The 23237-nt window shown below is 40.4% G+C and overlaps 1 protein-coding gene across 1 annotated transcript in view; it reads right to left on the bottom strand.

Moving 5' to 3' along the window:
- Window positions 1-23237, bottom strand: part of pkd1a (polycystic kidney disease 1a) — a 34035-nt gene that overhangs the window by 9393 nt on the left and 1405 nt on the right. Inside the window, exons 2-43 of the mRNA XM_008317285.3 lie at window positions 21182-21253; window positions 20919-20987; window positions 20535-20606; window positions 19862-20025; window positions 19289-19539; window positions 18922-19185; window positions 18618-18786; window positions 17840-18017; window positions 17061-17275; window positions 16455-16579; window positions 16222-16372; window positions 15842-16104; window positions 15235-15615; window positions 14624-15097; window positions 14072-14203; window positions 13627-13802; window positions 13266-13396; window positions 10020-12637; window positions 9359-9556; window positions 8955-9254; window positions 8429-8874; window positions 8065-8215; window positions 7557-7709; window positions 6956-7096; window positions 6367-6682; window positions 5982-6198; window positions 5144-5303; window positions 4886-5038; window positions 4659-4803; window positions 4100-4435; window positions 3802-3890; window positions 3395-3710; window positions 2805-2970; window positions 2251-2515; window positions 1977-2172; window positions 1515-1685; window positions 1273-1416; window positions 980-1190; window positions 767-893; window positions 559-669; window positions 421-470; window positions 118-332 (exon numbers count right to left, since the gene is read on the bottom strand). Coding sequence (XP_008315507.1) covers window positions 118-332; window positions 421-470; window positions 559-669; window positions 767-893; window positions 980-1190; window positions 1273-1416; window positions 1515-1685; window positions 1977-2172; window positions 2251-2515; window positions 2805-2970; window positions 3395-3710; window positions 3802-3890; window positions 4100-4435; window positions 4659-4803; window positions 4886-5038; window positions 5144-5303; window positions 5982-6198; window positions 6367-6682; window positions 6956-7096; window positions 7557-7709; window positions 8065-8215; window positions 8429-8874; window positions 8955-9254; window positions 9359-9556; window positions 10020-12637; window positions 13266-13396; window positions 13627-13802; window positions 14072-14203; window positions 14624-15097; window positions 15235-15615; window positions 15842-16104; window positions 16222-16372; window positions 16455-16579; window positions 17061-17275; window positions 17840-18017; window positions 18618-18786; window positions 18922-19185; window positions 19289-19539; window positions 19862-20025; window positions 20535-20606; window positions 20919-20987; window positions 21182-21253 — 10682 coding nt within the window. The remainder of the gene's footprint in view (window positions 1-117; window positions 333-420; window positions 471-558; window positions 670-766; window positions 894-979; window positions 1191-1272; window positions 1417-1514; window positions 1686-1976; window positions 2173-2250; window positions 2516-2804; window positions 2971-3394; window positions 3711-3801; window positions 3891-4099; window positions 4436-4658; window positions 4804-4885; window positions 5039-5143; window positions 5304-5981; window positions 6199-6366; window positions 6683-6955; window positions 7097-7556; window positions 7710-8064; window positions 8216-8428; window positions 8875-8954; window positions 9255-9358; window positions 9557-10019; window positions 12638-13265; window positions 13397-13626; window positions 13803-14071; window positions 14204-14623; window positions 15098-15234; window positions 15616-15841; window positions 16105-16221; window positions 16373-16454; window positions 16580-17060; window positions 17276-17839; window positions 18018-18617; window positions 18787-18921; window positions 19186-19288; window positions 19540-19861; window positions 20026-20534; window positions 20607-20918; window positions 20988-21181; window positions 21254-23237) is intronic.

Raw genomic sequence — 23237 nt, 5'->3', positions numbered from 1 at the left:
ACTTTAGTTAATGTACTGTATATCATAACAACATCAGCAGACTTTGTGTTTTTTTAAAGTCAAATTAGAAGTATTTATCTGAAACAGAAGGAGTGTAAATTTTGCACATTTGGTTACCTGAAGAGGTGAAATATTTGCCTGGTTGACGGGTGCCATCCTCATCGTCAGGATTTAAAGTCATGTTAACTCCCAAGTGTCTGCTCCCTTGACCTCTCTTTAACTTGGGCAGCCCTGGTCCATGTCCCACCAGGTCCACCACAGACATGTCACTTAGAGGCTCCATCCAATCCCTGTCTTCCGTGTCTTCCTCCACCATGGCCCAACTATCCACACTAAAAGAAGTTCATTATTATTATGTAGTTTTTGTATACTTTCTAACCTAAAACTAAAAAACCTTGCCGTAGTAATGGTTTAAGTCACCTTTTAGTTGATGGAGTGGGCAGATCAATATTTGAGTCTTCTGAGTTGGTCTAAGATGTAAAAAGAGAGGGAAAATAAGAGAAACTGACTGACGATGAGATTGAATTTAATAAATAAATGTTTTTTGCTAGACCATACCTCGCCATTAAAAAAGAGAAAAGAACTTCCTGTCACTGAGTTGTCGAAGAAGTCATCAATCTCCACAGACTCCTGGTCTAGTTGTTGTGGTGAGTGCTCCACTGAAACACACTGAAATCCACACAAACAAGAAAAAAAAACCTGTTATTTGAGGATACACCAACACTAGGTCATAAGTCTTTTCTCTGCCTGTTTTTTTTTACAATACCTTGCTGCGGCTCATTCTGAAGAGCGTAAAGACCAGTAGATACAGAGGATAGGCAATGAGACAAGTAACCACTCCAGCAGCTAACGTCTCTCCATTTAATGAAGACAGCCGTGAGACGGCCCATCGGCTACAATAAATCCAGAAACACATCACAATGTGTCAAAGAAAAAGAGACCACCAGAGGAAAAAAAATTAAAAAAGCCCAACACACACCTGTATCTGCTGTCCACAACAATACTGTACCACAACGTGTTACACAAGAGGAAGAGCTGGAGTAACACAGCACAGCAGGTAGCTCTGTGCAGGCGGGTGAAAGGGCTGCGAGGAGGCCTCTCCCACAGTGACAGCCACAGGTGGCTCTCACACAGCGCCCTCTGCAATTCGTACTTCATGAGGTGAGGTAGCCGAAGAAGAGCTTCCTCCTCTGGAGAAATCAAAAAAAAATAAAGTGCCTTTAGTGTTCAATTAACTGAGCCAACTTAGTTGTCTTTGTTTCAGTTTGTTACCTGATGCCTCAACCTCAATCTCTACTTGCCCCTCTGTTTTTTCATTGTCAACTGACAGCCACTCCTCGACGAGAAAGTAGTAGCTGCTCCCTGTCTGTAGGTCTTTCACTAACACATATTGCAGCATCCATGCTGGGGATAAACCTTAAAAAAGCAAACCAACCAAAAAAAATAAATTATTTAAAATTGGTTTTTAACTCACTTTGTTGTGATTATACAGTACTGTATGTGAGAATAAATACCTTTATTGTCATGCCACACTCGTATTTTCCAAACATTGCCCAGACTGGTGTCTGTTGCAATGTGAAAAATATCAAGAGCATTGCGTGCGAAGGCTCCCCTGCGATCAAGATGGCGATGCCCACTGCGGCTTTCACGCCCATACAAACTGATACCTACATGGGCTGTGGTGCCTGTGAAAAACAAATGTAGACATGTGACATGTGCCACATTTCTTTAGTATGGACGTAAGAAAAAGAAGTCAAAGTTTGAAGAAAAACGATGCTACTTCGCTACTTATACTCAATTTAAGTAAAAATAATTCTTCCCGTGGTGTTTCCACCTGAAAATTCAACTCACAATCTGCTTCTTGTCCTCATCTAATGAGTGAAATTAAGTTTCTTTCAAATTTGGGTCAGTAAATTTGTATTACTAATTGTATTACTAATTACATCCACAGTGGTCTGTCAGTAATCACTGATTACCTGCCCCTCGATTCAAGCCAGTCTTGACCTGAATTTCGTATTTGAAAAGACCATCCTGGCCACAGAATGGGACGACACCAGCCTGACGCAAATCCAGCTGGTCCAACTTGTGCAAAATGGCTCCTGCCACAACGTAGCTTAGCAGGCCCAACACACAAACTAATAACACGACGAGGCTAGGTGCGTCAGATCGCTCCTGAGGAAGAGAATACATGGTTGAGGTATGTGTTTTGGTGTATTGTGCACAAAGATTTTTGTCTGATGAGATACTCACAGGTACTTTAAAGGTTATTGCGTTGGTTGGTACAAATAGTCCTGCAGCAAAGGCTGTGAGGTGCCTTGTGCGACAAACAGCTCTGCTGGCATTTGTTTCTGCCAAAGGTACCATTCCATCTGTGCGCCACTGCTTTTCACTTTCACTGAAGTACTGACACAGGTAGGCAAAGACCCCAACCTCCAAATGTACGCTCGCAGGCTGAAAGTCGGGGTTACATGGTGTACTTATGTTGACAAAGTAGTCCAGAGTAGTGTCATAGGATCTGTACAATACAGAGAGAAGTCAATCAATTGGTATCCAATATCATTATTTATAAAATTATTTAACATTTTGTCGCAAACATATGTTTAACATGTGTTCCATAACATAATTATCATTCTGTGTGGACATGTTACATATTAAATATTCATGATCAATTTCAAAGATTTTTAACTGTCAACTTTACAATTTACTATATGTACAAGACATACAAAAATCAGTGAAATGGTAGTGAAAACATATTAACAGATCACACTAAGACCACGATGTATTCACAATATTAGAGCCCTTACTCTGGAGAGAGGAAGAAGGTGTATTTCTTGTGGTCCAGATCATTTCCTCTGGTCATACTTAGTGTGATGTGTTTGCTGTCTGTACAATTGAACTTGTTTGGATGTTCGTGGGAATGAAGATATGCCGTGATGTACGGCTCTGTAACATCTGCTCTGTTGTCCTCATCTATGGCACATTGAGAAAGAACAGGAAAACACAATCAAATGTGACCAATGGAAAACTATTATTTGAATGATTCTATGTTCTATCTAAATGTACCCTGAAACTTTTCAGGCTGCAGTTAAAAACCATATTATTATTATTATTTTAATTTAAACTTTAAAATGCAGTATTTTGATATTTTATTTTTTCCTAAATTATTAGTTAATGCAATTAAAGACTGACCAAATGTTGCCCTAATAAGACAATTGTATTATTGATTCTTGTTCATTAGCCTGGATACATGATGACACATTGTGAGTGACAAAAGAACATTTGAATCTGTGCTGAACAATATCTATATTATATCTGATAAGAGGTTATCTAGTTCTTATGCTGTTTGTGCTGAGTGATGAGTAATCCCAGTCATCTCGAGGATATTAGCACAAACCTTCAAGATGAGTGAAGTTGAGCTGTATGAAAAGCCCTGCTTGTCTGTTTGTGTTTCCTGCGCTGACTCTCATGATGACTGAGTCACAGTGGCTGATGTTAATGGCTCCAGCTGTTGGCAGCCCTCCAGTACCAGTACTCTCCAGACCGGCATCTCCACTGCTACCATTGTTAATGACAACAGTGATGGCTAGACTGTCATCCAGACCAGTGATTGGGATATGTGTGCCATTTTCCGTGCGAAACTCCATGGATGCAACCTCAGTAGAAATGGTGTAGTTAGCTACATAATTGAATGGGAAAGGGTTGGGCTCCACCTGGGAAAAAGGAGAACAAAATAATAGTGTTGGTTGAATAAAATAATTGAAAAAAAGATACTCATACATTGTCATTTTACATATGTGTTACCTGAAATAGCAGTTGCATAATGCTGTTTCCTGCAGCAGCTTTGCCCAGACTGTCATTAAAAGCTCGTGGAATGGAGAATCGTTTGCACTCTGTAAATATTAATAGAATAAAAAGATATTCACCTTGCTTTTTTACAACCTTTTTGCAATTTCAAGGTTCTGATTTTTGCAGTTTTTGCAATTTCAAGGTTCTGATTTTTATATATAAAATATATTTATACATCAAACTCTGACTGAGTTTTAGTAAAATGTAACTTTTTGTTTTTAGTTTCAGTGGTGACTAGCTGTACACGTCTTACCTGGACTACTGTAGCCGTCATAACAAAGCAAGCTTTGTGGATCCGCTAATTTTCCAGTGGCAGCAATTTCAGCTCCCTTGAGCACCAGCGGCTCTTCGTTAAGCACGCGGGCATGCATGAGAATCAACATGAGGACTGAGGACAGATTGTAGGCCTTCATCGCAACTTGCAGAGGATGTGGTTCTGGGGATGAGGGTGAGGGTTCTAAAAGAATGCCTGGTTGGACTTTACCAGTAGCAGTAAAAGTGGATGACAATGCTGGGGAGGGGAAATCGTCGAAGCCCGCCTGTAAGTAGGACTGGGAAGCTGATTGGCTCACTTGGTGGATCAGATCTCCTGGAAGGAGGGAAATGACACACATTTAAGTGAATAGAAACACTAGATGATGATAGAAGTACAGCTTTACAGTGGCACAGGTGTGTTTGTAGAATCAAAGTTAGTAAGCCAATACTAGTAATACTAGTAAGGGTGGCTTCCTAACTGTTGTCTTGGTTTCATTTTAGGGAGTGTTAAAGGATAAAATGATGCATGTGTTTACAAAAAAAAATCCCACTCTTACCCATGATGTTCAGGATGTTGTCAGCTATCTCAGTTGGTGTTACAGTGCCTTGCTTTGTGTCAGTCTGTAATATCTCCAGCATTGACTCTAGTTTGTTTAGAGTGCTGTTCTGACACTCCTCACAAATAAACTCACGGCTCACTGCCTGGAAAAACACACAGATGCAAGTAGTGCACACAGCATTGTTCATTTGTTTGATTGTTTCATTTGTTTTTTATTGTACTTACTGTGCACTGTGCGAGAGCAGCAGAGGTCTGCTGTATGTCACTAACAGTGGTCAGGTCCAGAGATGTCAAGGCTCTCGTGATGTTACTGCGAACTCTTACTCTGTAATTACGCTCATCCCAGGAATCTCTTGCCGATTCCCTGGTCTGCTCATACTGATACAGATACACAGACACAGTCACAATAGTGGAATTTTACACTCAATGCTGATGCATGATTAAATAAATACTCTGATGTATTGGTTGGCAGATATCTCTTACCTCATTCAGAACAGTAATAAGAGCCAGTGATATTTCTCTGACTCTCTGTGAGTCTCCTTGTTCAAGAAGCTTCTTGAGTTTGTTGTCAGTCAGATAGAAAAGCCAGTGTGGAAGGCTGCTGTATTCAGGAGGTGGGTCTGGCAGCACCACTTCTATGGCTCTGGACACAAACATACGGCAGATATATTATATAAGCGTTCTGTCCGTTGTTTCCTTTTTTTTCAGTCTGCTCTCTCTGGTAAAAGGCCTTTTAGTTTCAGTTTTGATGGTGGGAGCTCAAGACTTAAACAGCTGATTTACCATTATATTGTAGTCCTTTCAAGCAGTGTGGTCTGGCTGTTGAAGAGCGGGTTGGTTTAAAAACTAAAAGTGCTCTTCATTTCTATTCTTAACTTAAGTGTAGATGAAAAGAATGCAGTGGTACACTGGTGAATGACATTTTAAATGATCTTTTGTGGATTTTTAGAATAGAATTAGTTATATATCACTATTAAATAACTTTCAAAAATCAAATTTCTAATCTATGTAAATGCTTGATTTATTGCGATAATTCCTGATAGTTGATTTATGATGTGAAAATTCATACATACTTTTATTAACAGTAAACAGTAATAACAGTACTGCTATACGAACGAAATTTGATTGAATAACACAAAGTTGAAAGTCAAGACAAATAATATCACTATTCAGCAAAATTATTAAATTTTGACTGTTTGAGATTCCCAGGACATTGAGCGATTATTAACCAATTTCAGTCTAACCGATTTAATTGATTACTCACAGATTTGTAAAAAACATTTCTAACTGGAGAAACCCTATTGAAGTAAAATATTGTTACTTGTTCAGTGCAATGTCAGCAGCTCCCTGATGATCCTCCACTGTGATAGAGACATCCACGAGATGTTGGGACGAGCTGAATCCTGGGGGCAAGAACGCTGAATGCTCTGGACTGCTTCCTCTGTACACACAGAAGTCCTCACAGTAATCTTCCTTGCAACGTGTGACTAGAAGGCTGTACAGCAGTGGAGTCTCTGAGATTCCAAGATCACTGTAACCTAGGGACAAATTATTCAAACACAAACAGACCACATGGTTAAAGGTAATACATATTAATATATATTTGGTTCCAGCCCCATTGAAAGAATTAATAATTTATTTTTCATTTACAGTATAGTCTAAAAGAAAAAAAAACGTGGTTTATACAGTACCATTCACTGCCTCACCTGAGCAGTTGAAATGTACTCGGTCAAGCAATGTGCGTATTCTCCAGACTCCATTGTCAAGGTACTCGAATCCCATTTCGTTTTCCCCTCTCAAATGACACTTCCCACCAGCTGGGGGCATATTGTGATGCAGAGTGATAGAGGCTACCCCCTCACCATCCAGACTGTCATCGGTCACACGCAGAGTGAAAATGTAGGAGTTATTGTGGCGCAGGACACCCTGCCGCAGAACTAAGTTCATGCCACGACTTCCAGTGGTGGTGGAGGACGAGTCAAGCACCAGAGTCTCATTCTGAAGCGTCATGGCACTCCAGCGCTGAAAAGGTAAAGCATAAATTAAGTTTAGATTTACTAAAAATAAGTACAATGACATAATACAAATTCAGGAAAACTTTCAAACGGTGTGTCTATGCAGTGAAGCAGAGGACAACTGGACTGTCTTGCCCAAAACCAACTGAAACAACCGGGGCAACTAATGACAGAAAAAGCCTTAAATACATGTTTTATGCAGTAATTATATTTGATATTGAGAAAGAGTTTAAGGCGGTTTCCGATCAAGTGTGTTGTGTCTGAGTGTGTGTTTATTTACACCACGACGGATGTTCTGGCAGTTGGTGCAGGTCCCTTTCAGATAAACATATGAGTTCTGGCTGACCACATAGATGGACTGGGCTTTACACGACACACATTCCAAATACACCATGGGAATGTGACCACTCTGGACGAGCACCTGTCAAAGAGGATAAACGTTAGCATCAGACACAGCCTTGAATCACAGAGGAAAACAGAAACAACCTGGTTTAACTTTTCTTTGGAAAATCTCTAAAACTCCTCTAGAACCGATGATCTCCTGATGGGGATCCTAGTCTTTAGTTTGAACATAAAAAAATATGTAAAGGTACATGCAAGTCCATGCTACCAGATTTGAAAAGACAGGGCAGGGATTTTAAGTGACTTTTTGTCCCCAATCTCCAAAGTGAAAGAAAATGGGTGCATCTGTATTTGAGCCAAACCGTTTGGTTTCAGGACACTCCTGATGTTAGTAACCTGATGTTAAACATGTAACAGCATTGCCAATACACACCCCTAGTTATTATTATTATACCTTTGAAAAGCAAATATGTTGAGACTCACAATGAACAAGTTTTAAGAATGCATGTACTGGGTACTAGGAGAGTGGGAATCCTTACAGTCTGTGTTGTGGACTCTGGTGCCATGCCGTCTTTGCTGATGGTCAACTTAAAAGTGTATTTAACACCTGCCTCTAGCTCTGAGCCAGAGATTCCAAGAACTGGTCCACTGGATCCCAGACTAAAGTTGAAAGTGGAGCAGTGCTCTCGGCCCTGCAGACAAAAAGGATTCAATGCGTTAATAATGTAGAGTGTCTGAGGTGGTGAAAACTGTGGGTATTTAGAGAAGTAATAAAGTAAACAAATGCTGCTCTATAATCACCGAAAACGTCTTAAAAAAATGTCTCAACGGTTTAATGTGTAGGTTTACTGGATGGTCATGAAGCTCAATGTCCATAAACATGCAGACGTGGGGTTAAGTTAAAAGTACTTTCAAAGAACGCTGCTCAGTTTACACTGCAGTAGAGAGCAGTTGGAGGTTGGACCACATAATGCTATTAGTCATGGTTAAAATATACTGTACTGTAATATATAACATAAATGTGGACATGTTAGACAGTTACATTACCTTTGAGGTACTTTCACATTCCCAGTGGTAGTGAAGAAGTGACTGGTTGTCCGGGTCCATGTTGGGGTCATAGGACTGCTCTGCACTTAGCTGTAGGTCCTGTGTCCTGGACCACACCCTGTAGGTACCCCCTTCTATGATGGGCACTAGTCTGAGGAAAGAATAGTATAAGCATACATATATATATAAATAGGTAAGTTATTAGTAAACACTGCAATTTTATTTTCTTATAACCAGAGTGGTTACTGTAGGTCTGAAGTATGACTTATATGCACATGTGAACACCCCCAAGACTGATGAAGATTATTTAAGATTTCTTTTTTACAGTGTGTATAGATGAACCACTTGTTTTGTACATACTAACCTGGCAGCCATCACACTGAGATGCAGACAGGCAGCCTTCCTAAGTGGCACTCCCTCATACGACAGAGAAAACACCACGCTGTAATTTTCTGTTGCAAGTGACATTTTAGGCAAAGACAGCTGCAGTCGTCGCACATCCACCTCCACTGGCAGATGAATTACAGGTAATGCCAAAGATGGCGAGGGCTGAGTCATTGCTACAGAGGGAATCTGGTTGTCCATGACATTGTCACAGTATGATGTTGAAAGAATCTGCCATAGATACTGTGCTCCATAGCGCACACATCCTTTAAGGTCCACACTGGCCTCTATCATAGTGGGTTGGGATCGCCAGATGGCCAGCCGGGGGGCCTGAATCAACTGCACCTCTGGTTCCTCACACTGTAACACACTGATGCTGACCTCCACCTGGGCCAACACCCAGCTTACCAAGTTACTGCAGTTTACCTGGTGGGAAATAAAACATGCTTTAATAAAAAACATCGATACACCAATTTAAGCCACAATAGATTTAGTGAAAAACGTACTTGGACAAGGTAGTATCCTGGTTGGCTGTATTCATAATCCACAGTTGTGGTGCTGGTGTGAAGTTGACGAGAGCCATCACCAAACTTCCACCTACACTCCACAGGAGTAGCCACAGGTCTGATGTAAGCTGTCAGGAACACTTTCTTTTTAATAAATGTTTCCTGTGGTGCTGCATATAGGATTGCACTCCTCAGCAGATTCTGTACAAGGATATGCTTGGTAATGTTCTGGGCCTGCAAAGAATTGATTGCCCTAAGGTAGATTGTCAATTGACCAGCTTCTTCTGGAGTGTACGACATCTATGGAAAAATAATAATTAAAAAAAACAGATTTTTACAGATGATTTGAATTGTAAATATGTAAAAATAATAATTCTCAAATCCTAGTAATTCTATGCACTGACCTCTTTGCCCATGTGTGTAATTCGGTGGAGGTGGTGCAGATCAAATGTCCAGATAAACTGTACAGGTTTTCCTGCCAGTATGTTGGCTACAAACAATTTCTTTACACCAACAGGAATTGCTGCACAGGTTCCTAGGATTGAAAGTCCACGTACTGGCTCCATAACTTCAACCTGGAGGTGCCGCCTTTTGGAACTGACCTGAATTGTTAGGTAATGAGAGGATTTTTTTATGCCAAGTTTGCCAAATCTTTATTTCTGCCCTGTATATTTTTTGTCATTGTGTGTGACTAACACACACTGTAAATTTTACTTTCCTGTATGTATGCAGTTTTAAGAAAATGTACAAGAACCTACTGCTTGTACCAAATGTACATTGTACAATATATATCTAATATATATTTTTTAGCATTATTAGGACTATTATTAGGAATTTTTTTATTTAGCCAGTCCACAAATATTATTGGTTCGAAGTTGTAACTTAATGTGCCTGTATGAACATTTGTGATTTGACAAAATTAGAATTGTAAAATTGTTCAATTATACTTTTAAAATATACAGATTGTTATGAGGCTATTCCCATTGTTATCCTTCAGCTGCTGGTTCAAACCTAGGCAGCCCTAACATTTCAATAACATCAACTATTATTAATAACTGACCTTACCTGGTTGTGTGCAGTGAGATTGACCATGTAGGTGTCCACCCTACTGAACTGGTGGACATATGTTTTGTTGGGTTGTCTGATAACTGTAGCATCTCCACTAATGCTGAGGATCAGCTCAACATCAGAACCTGCTGCCATGGAAATGTTGAACTCCACCTTCTGACCAACTGCTGCGATCTTTGCACTTGCTTTTAGGTCCAACCCTTGAATTTTCTCTTGGACAAAGAACTCCCTAGAAACCACTTGCCCGCTTACATCATTGGTGGCATTCAGAACAACAATGGCAGTTTTGGGTTCTTGGAAAATGAGAGAAGTTCTTCTTCCTGTCTCTGTTCTTCCCTCAACAAGCCATGTCCAAGTCACATCAGTTCCTCCGAGCACCTCTCCCTGGAGTGTAATGTTGGTGCTTGTTCCCACATAACCCTGTTCTGTCACATTTGTAGCGGTGAATCTTAGTCCACTAATTGTTTCCTGGACATTGACAATCTCTGACACAACGCGTGAGCTAACGTCATTAAAGACCTCCACAGTAATTAGCTTATGGCCAGGACTGCTGAAGCTGTGGGCCTCCCAGGGCTTGTTCCATTGTAGAATATCCCCGTTCACAGACCAGCGGTACTGCAGGTCAGAACCCCCAACAGTGAGGACTGTAAGGTTAGTTAAAGAGTCAACTGCAACTGGATTGTTACTGATCTGCAAGGATACTTCTCTGGCTGGATCTAGGAAGTATATGCTTTTATTGACAGAGAGCTGGCCAAGGAGGTTAGTGGCTTTAAGAAATATTTCACAAGGACCTGGTGTAGAAAAATTCACTTCTACACTCTTGCCACTTATATTAAAGCTTGAGCTGTCTGGGTCAAGCTCTCTGATGAAATTCCAAGAAAATGTCATATTTGTTCCTTCTTTTAAACTGGCTTGGAGGTGGAGAACACGGTTTGTGGCAAAGCACCAAGTGTCCGGTTCACTACTTCCTGTGCTCTCCTTCTCTGCTAGAATCTGTAGTCCCTCCAGCTCACGTTGCACAAACAGGAAAATACTAGTTTGTGTTGTCCCAATGTCATTCTCTGCTGTCACAATAATGTTGAAAGTACCAACAGAGCGGAAAGTGTAGAACATGGTGTTGGTACCTGGTATGGAGGTACATCTGTCACATAAGATCCAGGAAAAGCGGACATCATCTCCTTCCTCAATTTTGGCCTCAAAGTGGACTGAAGCATTGAGAGGGACATTAGTCAAGCTCGCATTAATGGTCAACCCATGGATTGGTGCAAGCACAGTAATGGGCAAAACCGTGTGATTCCTGCTAACGGTGTTGACTGCTGTCAAGGTGATGTTGTATTTTCCTGATATACTGTAGGTATGGTGGTGATTTTGGCCAGTGAACACATTTCCATCTCCAAAGTTCCAGGTGTAACTAACGTTTGAGGCCAAGGAGGAAGTTGTAAACGCATATGGTGCGTTGAGCGAAAGGTTGTTATGCTTGGTGCCATTATGTTGTATAAAAACCGGTCCTATGGGCATCATAACATCAACAACAACACTGATGTTGCTGCTGGATATATTATTAAAAACAGTCACAGAAACCACATAGGCACCCGGGGTTTTATACATTGTCACCATATTCCCAGATCCATGAATGAGGGCAAGTTCTTTCTCTCCACCAAAGACCCACTGATAGGTGTAATTGTAATCTGGCTTTGCTTTCACTTGAAAAAGGATCTCTTCACCAACTGCGTAATGTGATTTCTGCAGTTTAAGGCTGATATTGGTTAAAGATGGCTGCACACACACCCAATGGAAGAAGTTGACCTTGACGACATTGTTGACCCCACTGGAAAGAAGTAGTGTGAGGTGGTAGTTTCCACTAACGTGGTAGTTATGTGAGACTCTTGGGTTGCCATGGTGTGTTTCATTGGGGCTTCCATCCCCAAAGCACCATTCATAAGAGTAAGCTGTATCATTACCAGAAACTAAGGCCTTGAAGTTGACAGCAGTCTGCTCTTGGACACATCCCAATGGCTCTATTCCTATAACTTGAAATCCAAACACCTGCAATGGTAAGACTGTCCAACCAAAGCTCACAGCATTGGTTGCTGTCACATTTACTGTGTAGTTGCCCTCTTTATTGTAGATGTGTGTCACTTGGGGTTTTGTAGGAAAGTAAACAGCTCCGTCACCCATTGAAAATGTCCATGTGATGTTATTCCCTGAAGCAGGGGTTGCCCACACAGTAACAGGACTGTAGAGCTCTATGGACGGGGGGCTTTGAGCTGTAAGATTTTTGATCCTCTCAAAGACAAACATCTCAACACAAACTTCCTTGAAACTGATGGTATTGTTTACCAAGACGCAGACATCAAAGGCCCCACTTTGAACATAGCTGTGCACAACTCTGCGGCCTTTCAACTGACATGAACCATCTCCGAAGTTCCAGACATAGTGGATTCCATAGGGTGAGGGTAAAGGATGTGCCTCGAATTCAGCCATTTCACCAGCAAGTAGGAGGCTTGGCTCTGTTTGTATGTCAACGTGAGTGAGCATGCTGTACACACTCATGTTGACGCTCCGACTGATGTTGTCATAACGGTTTGACACAGATACAACTGCGGTGTATATCCCTGTATAAAAGAAATGTTTTATCGTGAAAGGATGACAAGAATTTAAACATGTCTGTTAAAAACACACACAGAGCATTAAAGCAGCAGCAGGGAAGATCAACTGAAATAGGTAGAAGAGTTCCATTAGACAACTGGACGTGAGGTTTTTCCAGAAAACATTTTACCTCTGACCCAAAAAACTTCGTTGACACTGTGTCACCTGTCCACATCACCTCCACCACCTGTTGAGTGACAGTTTTCCCTTAAACCATCCACCTTCCCGGGCCATAATGTGGACACTCTTAACCAGTGTGGAGAGTGACCAGTGACAGCCCACTTAACAAGAGGGATCTAGGGCACCTTTGGTCCCAAATTTTTATTCATTTATTTTTGTCACGCCCACAGTAAATTCCAGTTCTCCCCACCGTCAGTTTAGAACTGATGAAGCTTCTTGGATGAGAAGTTGAATATTTTATTGAAAAACCTCACGTCCAGTTGCCTTGAGGAACTCTTCAACCATGACCATCAACTGGATGATGAGAATCGTCGTACATATGATACCAGCCAAAATAGAACATTAAACATTTCCAAAGTTCGATTAAATACTTAATAATGGCTTTCATTTCTCTAGCAAAAAAATGTATGTTACCTGGCTGAGAGTAGACGTAGGTGACATTGTTGCTTAGCTTGACCTGATTTGGGGAGTATGGGCAGCGCAGGGCAGGATCATATGGAGGCTTGAACTTAAACTCCTTATATCCATTGTCTCCAAAAACCCAGCTGTGAGATTGTAAAAAACAACAACAACAGAGTTTAAATGTGTAACTAGGTGCTTTGCTGTCTCCTCTATATTGGCAATATACTTGTTTGATTACATGTGTAATCATTTGGCTCAAATTGTTGACATTACACAAGTATTGTGCAACAACTGATGTTGGTGTATGGGTTATGGGTACTGTTTTTTTATAACTGCTGTAAGTTATAAAGTTTTTTCTGTCCAGTGTTCATACCGTAAAGTGGCATCCACAGACATGTCCACAAGCACAGATGTAGTTAGAGTCTGAGTGGAGCCCTGGGGCACAAAATCCGGCACACCGCTCACGGTGAGGTTGGCCATGGGTTGTAGGCGGTCCACTGTCACATTGTAATGCTCTTTGATGGTGCTGACATGGTTCACAGCTGTTACCTGAAAACGAATGACAATGTTCTTGAGCTGAGGTTCGGGTTCAGCAATGTTTACAGAACCTCTGAAGTGATGTGCTGTGGTAACACTTGTTATGATCCATTAACCAACAGAAAACAACATGAGGCAGTGGTGTCACAATGTTATTCGTTCAACACTGTTTCCCTTTAATTGCTGGGAATGTGGCGGCTCCATCCCACTTTATTTATCCCAGTTGACCAGAATGACATCATTTTAGAAATGTTAGATTTAAGCATGTGAAAGAAACTCACCGTGAGCTTGTAGACAGCAGCATGCTGGTAGATGACATTGAGAACAGTGTTGTAGTAGGTGAAGTGGGGTTTGTCATCTACAATCCACTTAAATGTGGGATTGGAGCCTTCCAGGACCGATGCTGTGTAACTCTAAAATAAACCAACAATTATGTATGAAGGTAATTAAAATTGCAATTCATGTGCGTAATAAATGTATCTGTTCTGAACTTAATACAATATAATGCAGAATATTGCACGCACTAAATGTTTTGGCTTTAGCTCTGACAATAAGGACATGATGTCTTGGTTTAAAAGCAGGTCTCAACCAATGGTTTTAGTCGCACACCACCACCTACTTTCTACTGCTAAAACTGCACAGCACTTCTGCTAAAAGTAAAAGATCACAATTATTGTCATTGTACATGCAGAAAATGGTAATAATTAATGATCTCAATCATAAGAACTGTGTATCCTGGAGCTCTGGATTGACAATTGGTGTTGGGTGTTTGTTTTGGATTTTTGGATAATCAGTAGCTATAAGTTGTCAAAGAAGGCAAACTCAAGACTCACCACAACTGACTCCATCAATACTCTCTGTGCAGGGTTTGGTTGAACCAACAGTCCTTTGAGAGGGACTTCCACTTGAACAGTCATTATCAGGGTGGCCTCTGTTGCATTATTGTAAGCCTCTAGCTCAACTTGTATTGGGCTCTTCTGGTCTTCCACTACCAAGAACAGATCCACCACAGCGTACAAAGTGGGCTCGGTAACCTTATGCCCAGTCCCTGAGGTTGACCCAGGTGGTGGTCTTGAGGAAAACTCTAAGGGACACTCTGGGTGGAAGGTGACACTGCAGTTACTGCCTCGAACGGATGCATATGTTGCATAGCGAGACTGGACACTGAGCAGCAGCTTAGTATCATTGGCCTGGAAGTAGAAGGTGCCATTCTGGGGTTGGGGATGGAGAACTGTCAAGCACAATGGAGACACCACTTGCAATGGACATGAAGCTGAAGCTGGGAATGATGGCTTGGCTGAGGTCACCTAGAGAGTATTAAGATGAAATTCTGTATCAATGACTATGCCAATAAATATGAAAAAGTTGCGGAAGAGAAACAAAAGTTATTAGATATACACACAGATATATGCACAGTTTTTTACATTCAAATTGGCTGTCTTACCAGTAGGCTGTACAGTCCAGGCTGGGATAAACCTGCAGACAACTGTGCTGTCGGCAACTGGGTTTCACTTTGTTCCAGATAAAGCAGTCGGACAGGGCAGACTACGTCAGTTAGCCATGTTCCCTCACCATCCTCTACCAACTTCTCAAAATCAAACTCTGGTTCAAGAGAAGGATCAGCTTCAATGTCAGTCAATGTATTCGACGTGTCTCTGGCGTTGTTTTTGCAGACCCACTCCGGTCGATGGAGAACTACCAATGGTTGTCGCCACAGTGATTTGGACGATGACTGGCAATTGAGAAGAGAGGCAGGGCCAGCATCATGCTGCAATGTAATGATGTCACCACGGAAAACTAGAAGATCCTCCAACATCTTTTGAACCTGTAACAGGGAGATAATGTGAGGCAGCAACAACAGAAAGGCAACCGAGGGAGATTTCATTTCTGGCTCTTTTGTTGTTGTCTGCTTTGCAAAGCAGCTACACTCAGTTGCTTTTCGATAAAACTGGAGCTGGGCCTTTTTTCAACCCATCTTTTGGATTTTAAGTCATAAGACTTTAAACAGTCCCTGTTTAAATCACTTTGAAGGGAAAAATAAGTAATCTTACCACAATATGTGCAGCTGGTCCTGCTGGGAGAGTGAAAACCAACTCGTTCTGTAGGGTGTAATGAGGCCGGTGTGCTCCAGCAGGCAGTTGGTGATCCTGGGTACAGTTAGGACAGGCCGATGAATGGCAGGGACTAGAAAGGGCCAGGCATCGCTGCTGGAAGGGGCACCACTGTTCCAGATGGGAGCAAGAGTGTGGACCGCCAGTCCTCGTGTTGTTTTGAACACAAATGGCTACCTGAGCACATGCTGGACTTCCACAACCTAAGGCACAATATGTTGAGTTGTTTTTATAACATAAAATTAATAAAAACAATAAATAGAGAAAAAAAGCTGCCTAAAGATCAATCTCCAATCTCAGTAAATTCACATGTGACTAACCAGGTAGCAGCAGGTGCAGGTCAGGATCACGACAATACGGCCTGTACGTCTGGAATCGAACTTGTATTTCTGAGCTAAGTTTCTGGGTAACAAACTCAAGAGAGGAGAGTCGACCTGCCTGAAGAAAGCTAAGAGCTGGGAACAACAGCACCTAAGAGGAAAGACAAAATGATGTGTATGATATACATTAAAAATATACTGTACATCAAAAGCATAATGAAACTCTACCTCACCTCCACACCATTTCTTGGGGTTTCGGGAGCAAAGGATGAAGAAGAAGGAGGAGTATGGCGCAAAACAGTATTGGATGGAAATAGAGGTAACCCCAACATGTATATCCCTGCGTCAGGAACACGCACTGTCAAGGTGAAAACAAAATGTGGATAAGTTGTGACAGATTTAGCTGGTGTACAAAAATAAGGCTGCAGCATGTATGAAGCTTTGCATACTGAAAATGTGTAAACGTATAAAAAAAATAACAGTTCAACCTTTAATATGTGCAATATTTGCTCTAGTGGAAGTGCTGGACACATCTTTCTTTTCCATTGTTTAATAGTGGGGCTACGGGATTTTTGTTAACAAGCACCTTTTGGCATTAAGTATGATTTTAAAGAGTAGCAACAAATAATTCATCTGTTAAAGTTACATGTCATATAATTGGCCATCAAAGTTAAAAATTGGTAACGAAGAGCCACACTGGGATAGCCCTCTGTTTTATGCTTGTTTCTTCCAGAGCAGTATCATTGCCAGATGTTGTCCTAATATAAAACCTGCTCATATGAGATTATACATTGGTTAGCTAGAAAATGAGGGTGCTGTTATAACAGTAAGGAGCCCACCTTGAGGTTTGTATTGGCAGATAAATGCACGTTTGGCACTGCACAGATGTGAACTGGTCTGGCCATGCTGATCAAGGGACACGCACAGGTTCCCACGGGAGATTGATGAACGGGGTGGCAAGCCTCCCTCCCCCTCACCTGCCTCTGAGCCATTCACCCACTGCAGCTTTCCTGGGGAGTTCACATCACTCAAGCCCAGCCACACACCTCGCTCCCTGGGACAGACACGTGAAGTCACGAGGGTTAACAAAGTAAAAGCTGGTAAATTGTATTCAATCAAAAAATATTAAAATAAATAAGACATGCACAAATATATGTATAAATACATATATACATACAGATACAGTATGGTGAAAAGAATATTTGATGTTTCTAATGTTCCTCTTGTCAATAGTCTATAGATCAGATTAAAGTGTGGTACGCATGCTGTTTCCAAGGGAAGCATGAGATTAAAAACGTGATGACAGTTTGGAGTCTTTTTTTAAGTGGGATTTTTTCCACTGAATAAAGTTGCGTTAATAAACATTTATTTTGACATTTTAATAAATAAATAAAAACATGCTATGTATATATGTATATGCACGTTATATGTGTGTACAAATGTACAGTACAAGTATAAATGAGTAAATTTGCATTCTGAATACAGAAATATACTAATGGGAAAACAGAAAGATAAATATAAACGGGGAATTGACATAAGGTAACAAACCCCTCAAAGAGAAACATTAAAGTGTGTGATATTCCCTTCTTAATTAAGACTTATATACTAGAATACTAACTGTGTGACTTTTTGTCCCAGTAGATTACACAGAGTGTCACTTCGCACAACTGCCAAATCCCCACCACGACCGGAACATTGTTGTCGCGCATCAGTCCAGCTCAACTCTGCTGGAACTATCTGGAAACAGCTTGAGGACTCCAAGTGGTACATTCCATCTTTTGGACAGTGAGGGGAGGCTGGAAGAAAAAATAAACAGAGCAGCATGTAATAACACAGCCAAGGACCTCTTTGTTTGTAGACAACAATAATGACCTGACTTAATCATAAACTACATTTTTCTTTCCTCTTAAATATTGCTTATATGCTGCCATGTAGAGAAAAACATTGAAAAACATTTTAAAAACTATAACTTGATTTAGCAATCTGGTGGTATTACACTGTTCATATAGAACATTATTTTAAAAATTAAAACTTGCAGGGATCAATACACAGATAATTACATCCATAAGGATTCAAGTATCAGTATCTGGATCAATATTCCATTCAAATACTCCAGTCCAGAATACAGACAAAACTCAATGCAATTGTGCAAAAAAGAAAACACTAGGAAGAAAGAGAAGAGATTGTAGGGGGAAAAAAGCACACCAAATGGCTAGTCTATCTTTGTCGTCTGTATATACTGAAGCTTCTTGTAATCAGAAAAGGGTTTTCAGTCTTTCCAGATGTTCACCATCACCCACACTTCTGTTAATAATGTTGTTGACATTATTTACTGAAGACCAGTGTTAATAATGTTGTTGACATTATTTACTGAACAGCTCTGAGACCAGTGTTACCTTCAGCAACTTGCACACCATCCTTAGTAATCTTCCAGTCAAGGTCCAAACCCACTGATCCCCAGCTGACAATTGTTAAACTCAGGCTTTTATTGGCCACAGCAAGAGACGGGCAACGCAGTTCCAGTTTGGGAGGAACTATCACTGTCACTTCTGTCCGAGCGGAGACCTGAACATGAGTAAAGAAGTTGAATAACGTGTATTATACTAGTGTACATATTAAAATGATGATTTGGAAAAAAAAACAATTCTACAATGCATTAAAAAAAAAAAAAAAAAAATATATATATATATCCTCCTTTACCTCCTTGTTTCCAGCCCGGGCCACCACAGTGACAGTGTAATGTCCTGGAAGTCCATATTTATGACTTTCTGTGGTCAGTCCGGTCCCTGTAGTGTTGAGCCGTGGTGAAAGGTCCCCAAAATCCCAGGTCAGGATCACTGGAGTGACCGAGGAAGTGGTGACCAACGCAACAGGGTCATGGACACTTTGTGGAAGCAGAAGAGGCTTGACTGAGATGGAAAAATCCACCGCAAACACATCATGTGCCAGAGTCCACCCACATTCCTGTGAAATGTTTTAACAAATTTAAAATCACGTGAGGAAAAGGATGGTTAAGTCTTTATGGACTATTTTCTGACAACTTTCAGAACTAGGGCAGCAGACATACCTTCATAACGTGAGGGTTAGAGCAGGCAGCAGAGCACTGAGATTCACTGATAAAGTTGGGCTCGGAGTTTGTGCTGCAAAGACACTCATGTGTTGCTCCGAGACCTCCGTAGCGATGTGAGGCAGCAAAACACACACTGTTACACTGTTGACGAGTAAAGTTTCCGGGTGTGGAGGATGAGAAGATAACGAGCTCACTACGCTTCGCCCCTTCACTGCTGCTGTCTTCCAGACAGGCTGCATAGTTGAGACCTGAAAAGAGACACTCGTCACGATTACTGACAGGTAAAATCAGACACACTGAATATATAGTTGGTGTTTTAGAAGCAGAAAACTTCTTAAACCTAAGATCCTAAGGCCAGTAGCTTTTAAGGTGCCCCTGGTCTTCAACGTATGTCTGCACTGCAAGCTACTTTTCTTTTGGGCTGTAAATAAATCACCTTGACATTTTTACAAGAATGGCATCATGCTTTATGAAAGAAGATGTCAAACTAACTCAGATATCTTACTCAGAATAATTGACATTAGAAAATAAGCACGCTATATTTAATACATTTATATGTGTGTCTCATACCACAGGTGAGCAGGCTAATATTTAGCACAGGCTGATAGCGCAGTTTAGGAGGATGGTGACAGAGCATGGCGTCTGGTCGCCGCACTTGCACCCCTTTCTCCTCAAGCCAGCTGACCAACCTGAACAGCTTACAGTCACAGTCAAAGGGGTTGCTGCTCAGGTCACTGGGAAATGTAAAGATGAAGATGGTAAAAAAATTGTTTTACTAGTTTGAATTGTTTATATTGCAAGCAATGATGTTACTGTAGTTAACGGTTGACAGCAGCTGTACTGTGTGAGCTATGGCAGGGTAATCAGCAGTAGTGCATCATTTTAGAGAAACAAAAATTTACTTTTTATGCAATCTAGTACTGAGTTATAGTACTGTGTGTAATTACTGTAAAAACTTTAACTCACCCTCATCCTGATGATTGATGTTAATTTGTAATTGAATGTAACTTGTACACAGTCAAAGTATTGTACATTGATTGTGTTCTAACCTTTTTTGCATTATTTTAATGAAAACATCCCTTTGGGTCATTTGTCAAATAAAACCTTGAGTAAGTAAGCTGTCAGTATTTGCCAATCTCTGTGTATTTATATTGTAATATTGTTGTAGTATTGCTGTATGTTTTACATTTTACATCTTATGCTTGTGGAGAATGAAATGAAAAAAGTGAAATTAATTACTTACATCTGAGTTAAATTGCATAGGTTGTCACATATCCTGTCCTCTATAGTTGTTATTTGGTTGTTGCTTAGATTTCTGTTGGAAACATAAGAGAAATCAAATGAACAATATGCAAAAAAAGATTCTCCTAACAATAGGATTATGTTGCAAATATGCATGTAATTAATATATTTTAAACAAAGTAAAAATCGGTGTGGTCACCTGTCTTAACTTTGTGTTAGTTACAGATAACAGTAATAACATGAGCCTAAAATGTACAATAAAACTAAATTAAAAAACTCTTTTGGTGGCAACAATTATTTATGTCTATCTATTCCTTTGTTTTCCTGCTGCTCTCTTCCCACCTATGGGGTTTTCCACGTGAACATCTTTAGAATTTGTACTTACACAATTGACAGGGGGCCACAGCAGAACATCCCTCTGGGCAGAACTTTTATCTGATTCCATTGAAGATACCTGATGGACAGATGATCCACAGCATTTGTAAATTACAGTATTTATATTTAATAATATGGAAATGTTTCACATGTTGAATTCAGACCCTCAAAGACTTTAGAATGATGGCTATCACAAATGGTACCAATTCCTGCAAGTTATATAAAATGTATATAAAAATGTAAAACGAAAGGCAAATTGCTACGTGAACTCACAGCTCCTGGAGGCTTATAAGACGATCCAACAGGCTGGTATCAAGAGAAGAGATGTGATTCTTGGAGAGATCTCTGTGGGAACAAACCAAAATACTGTCACCTAAAATGCACTTTTTTCCTCTCTCTCACTTCTTGTTGAAGTCTATTTGTGCAATCCACTATCAGAAGTTAAAGACTTAAAAGGAAGCCATTAAACCCATCGTTTGGGGATAGAACTTTTTTTTTAAATATAAAAAAGGCCAAAATTCATCTCTCAAGACCATTTTAATTTCAATTTAAAAAATAAAAAAACAAAACAATATCAGTTATGGAAAAAATCAGAAACTTCACCTCGCAGGCTTATTATACTCAGAATACAGGCACCATTGGAATCAACAACAATTGCATCCATTCTACTACATTAAGCTCAAGCATTTGTTGAATTGAATTCAACTTAGAGATGTTCATGCCAGTTAAAAAAAAATGAAACATGCTTAAAAAATGCTTTATAACGCTCTGCTGATCAGGACTACATTTCTGTGTGTGCTCTGTAACCACTGACTTAGTGTTTCAAGTTAATTTTTTCACACACACACTGTGTGTGTGTATGTGAAGGGAGCTAAACGCCCATTCCCAATAGAAAACATCTGTACATTCCAGACAAGCTGTGTAAGAAAGACGAAGACTGAGAGAGAAAGAGAGGCTGCGAGAGAGAGAAGGAAAGAGCGAAAAAGAGAAAAAGAGAGACGGGGAGGAACAGGAAGGGAGGTACCACTGCAAAACCCATCAGTAGAAGCAAAGAGACAGCAGTAAGATGCTCCACCCATCAACTGCACATTATTTCCTCTTATGTAATGCTCTCAGCATCTATAAACGGCATTCATGTGTGACCGCTCCAGTACAGAGGAAAAGTTTTGTTTCTTGACAAAAAAGAGGCAACACATGGAAAGACGGAGAGTGAATGAGGGAGATCAAGAAAGGGGAAGACTAGGATTCTGGATTCGTTTGACATGACGGTCTGCCGTGACCTAAAACAGGTCTATAAAAACAGGCTTCTGTTCTCTCACCTTCCTCTAGACACACTGTTTTATGTACTCATTCAGAAACACACACAGACACACACATATGGTTCTGATATACTGCTGGTGTGGTCAGTGATCTACCCACTCCTTAGAAGGCCTGTTTGGTGCCACACGTATACACTAGGACTAAGTCCAGTGCCAGGTTTGTGGCTCTTCCTTTGTTTCATAAAGCCTGATATATACCTTTGCTCAGCCACCGGCTGCTGCTCACCTTTCAGTTTCATTTAGAATTGACTTCAATATCATGAACTGGTTCTTTATTGTATTTTCTTAATGACAAGAGAACCTGGCACCTTTGCCTTGTGTAAGAACTAAATCAAGTGCTTTGAAATATTTTTTGTTTTTGGAAGAGAAAAAAAAAATATTTTGCATTTTTTTTCTTATTTTCTAACTGAAACTTTATAAAGTTTTGAGGGTCAAAAAACATGATTGAATAACCATTTAATACTCAGACTTAGACTCAGACTTGGAATCATTCAAACCATATGATATGAATGAACCACAGTTCCCATTTCTCAGTGTATTGCATAAATGATGAATAATAACATAAGTTGGACCTGGAGTTGGACCTTCCAGGACGGAGGAAAAGAGCCATGGGTGTAGCACAGGTGAGATTAAAAAAAAGGCTTGTGTAACAGTAGAGGAGGCATTGGATACAGGGGATAGAGACATCATTTAAAATATTTTAAACATGGTATGTTATTCGTCTTCTGACTTTTATTATGCTCATTTGCAGTGTAGACTTCTACATCTCCAGGTTAACTTCCACATTTTCCTTTATCCACTGAATAAAAATACATCTGATAACATCCTGGTCATCTGTCTACCTGCCAATCACACGTCTGTTGTAACTGTTGTACTGTAAGATCTACTCTACACCCACACATACTCATACAGTACCACAGTTCCTAACATAGCATTGTTATTTTAGGCATGAACCAAAACCATGCCTATTAACTGGAACCTCTCGCATTAGTCACACAATTCTTTCTCAC

Source organism: Cynoglossus semilaevis, chromosome 9 (assembly GCF_000523025.1).
Source record: "Cynoglossus semilaevis isolate Cse_v1.0 chromosome 9, Cse_v1.0, whole genome shotgun sequence".
Classification (NCBI taxonomy): domain Eukaryota; kingdom Metazoa; phylum Chordata; class Actinopteri; order Pleuronectiformes; family Cynoglossidae; genus Cynoglossus; species Cynoglossus semilaevis.
Note: the sequence above shows the minus strand (reverse complement) of the source record. Positions and strands in the feature narration are given on the sequence as shown.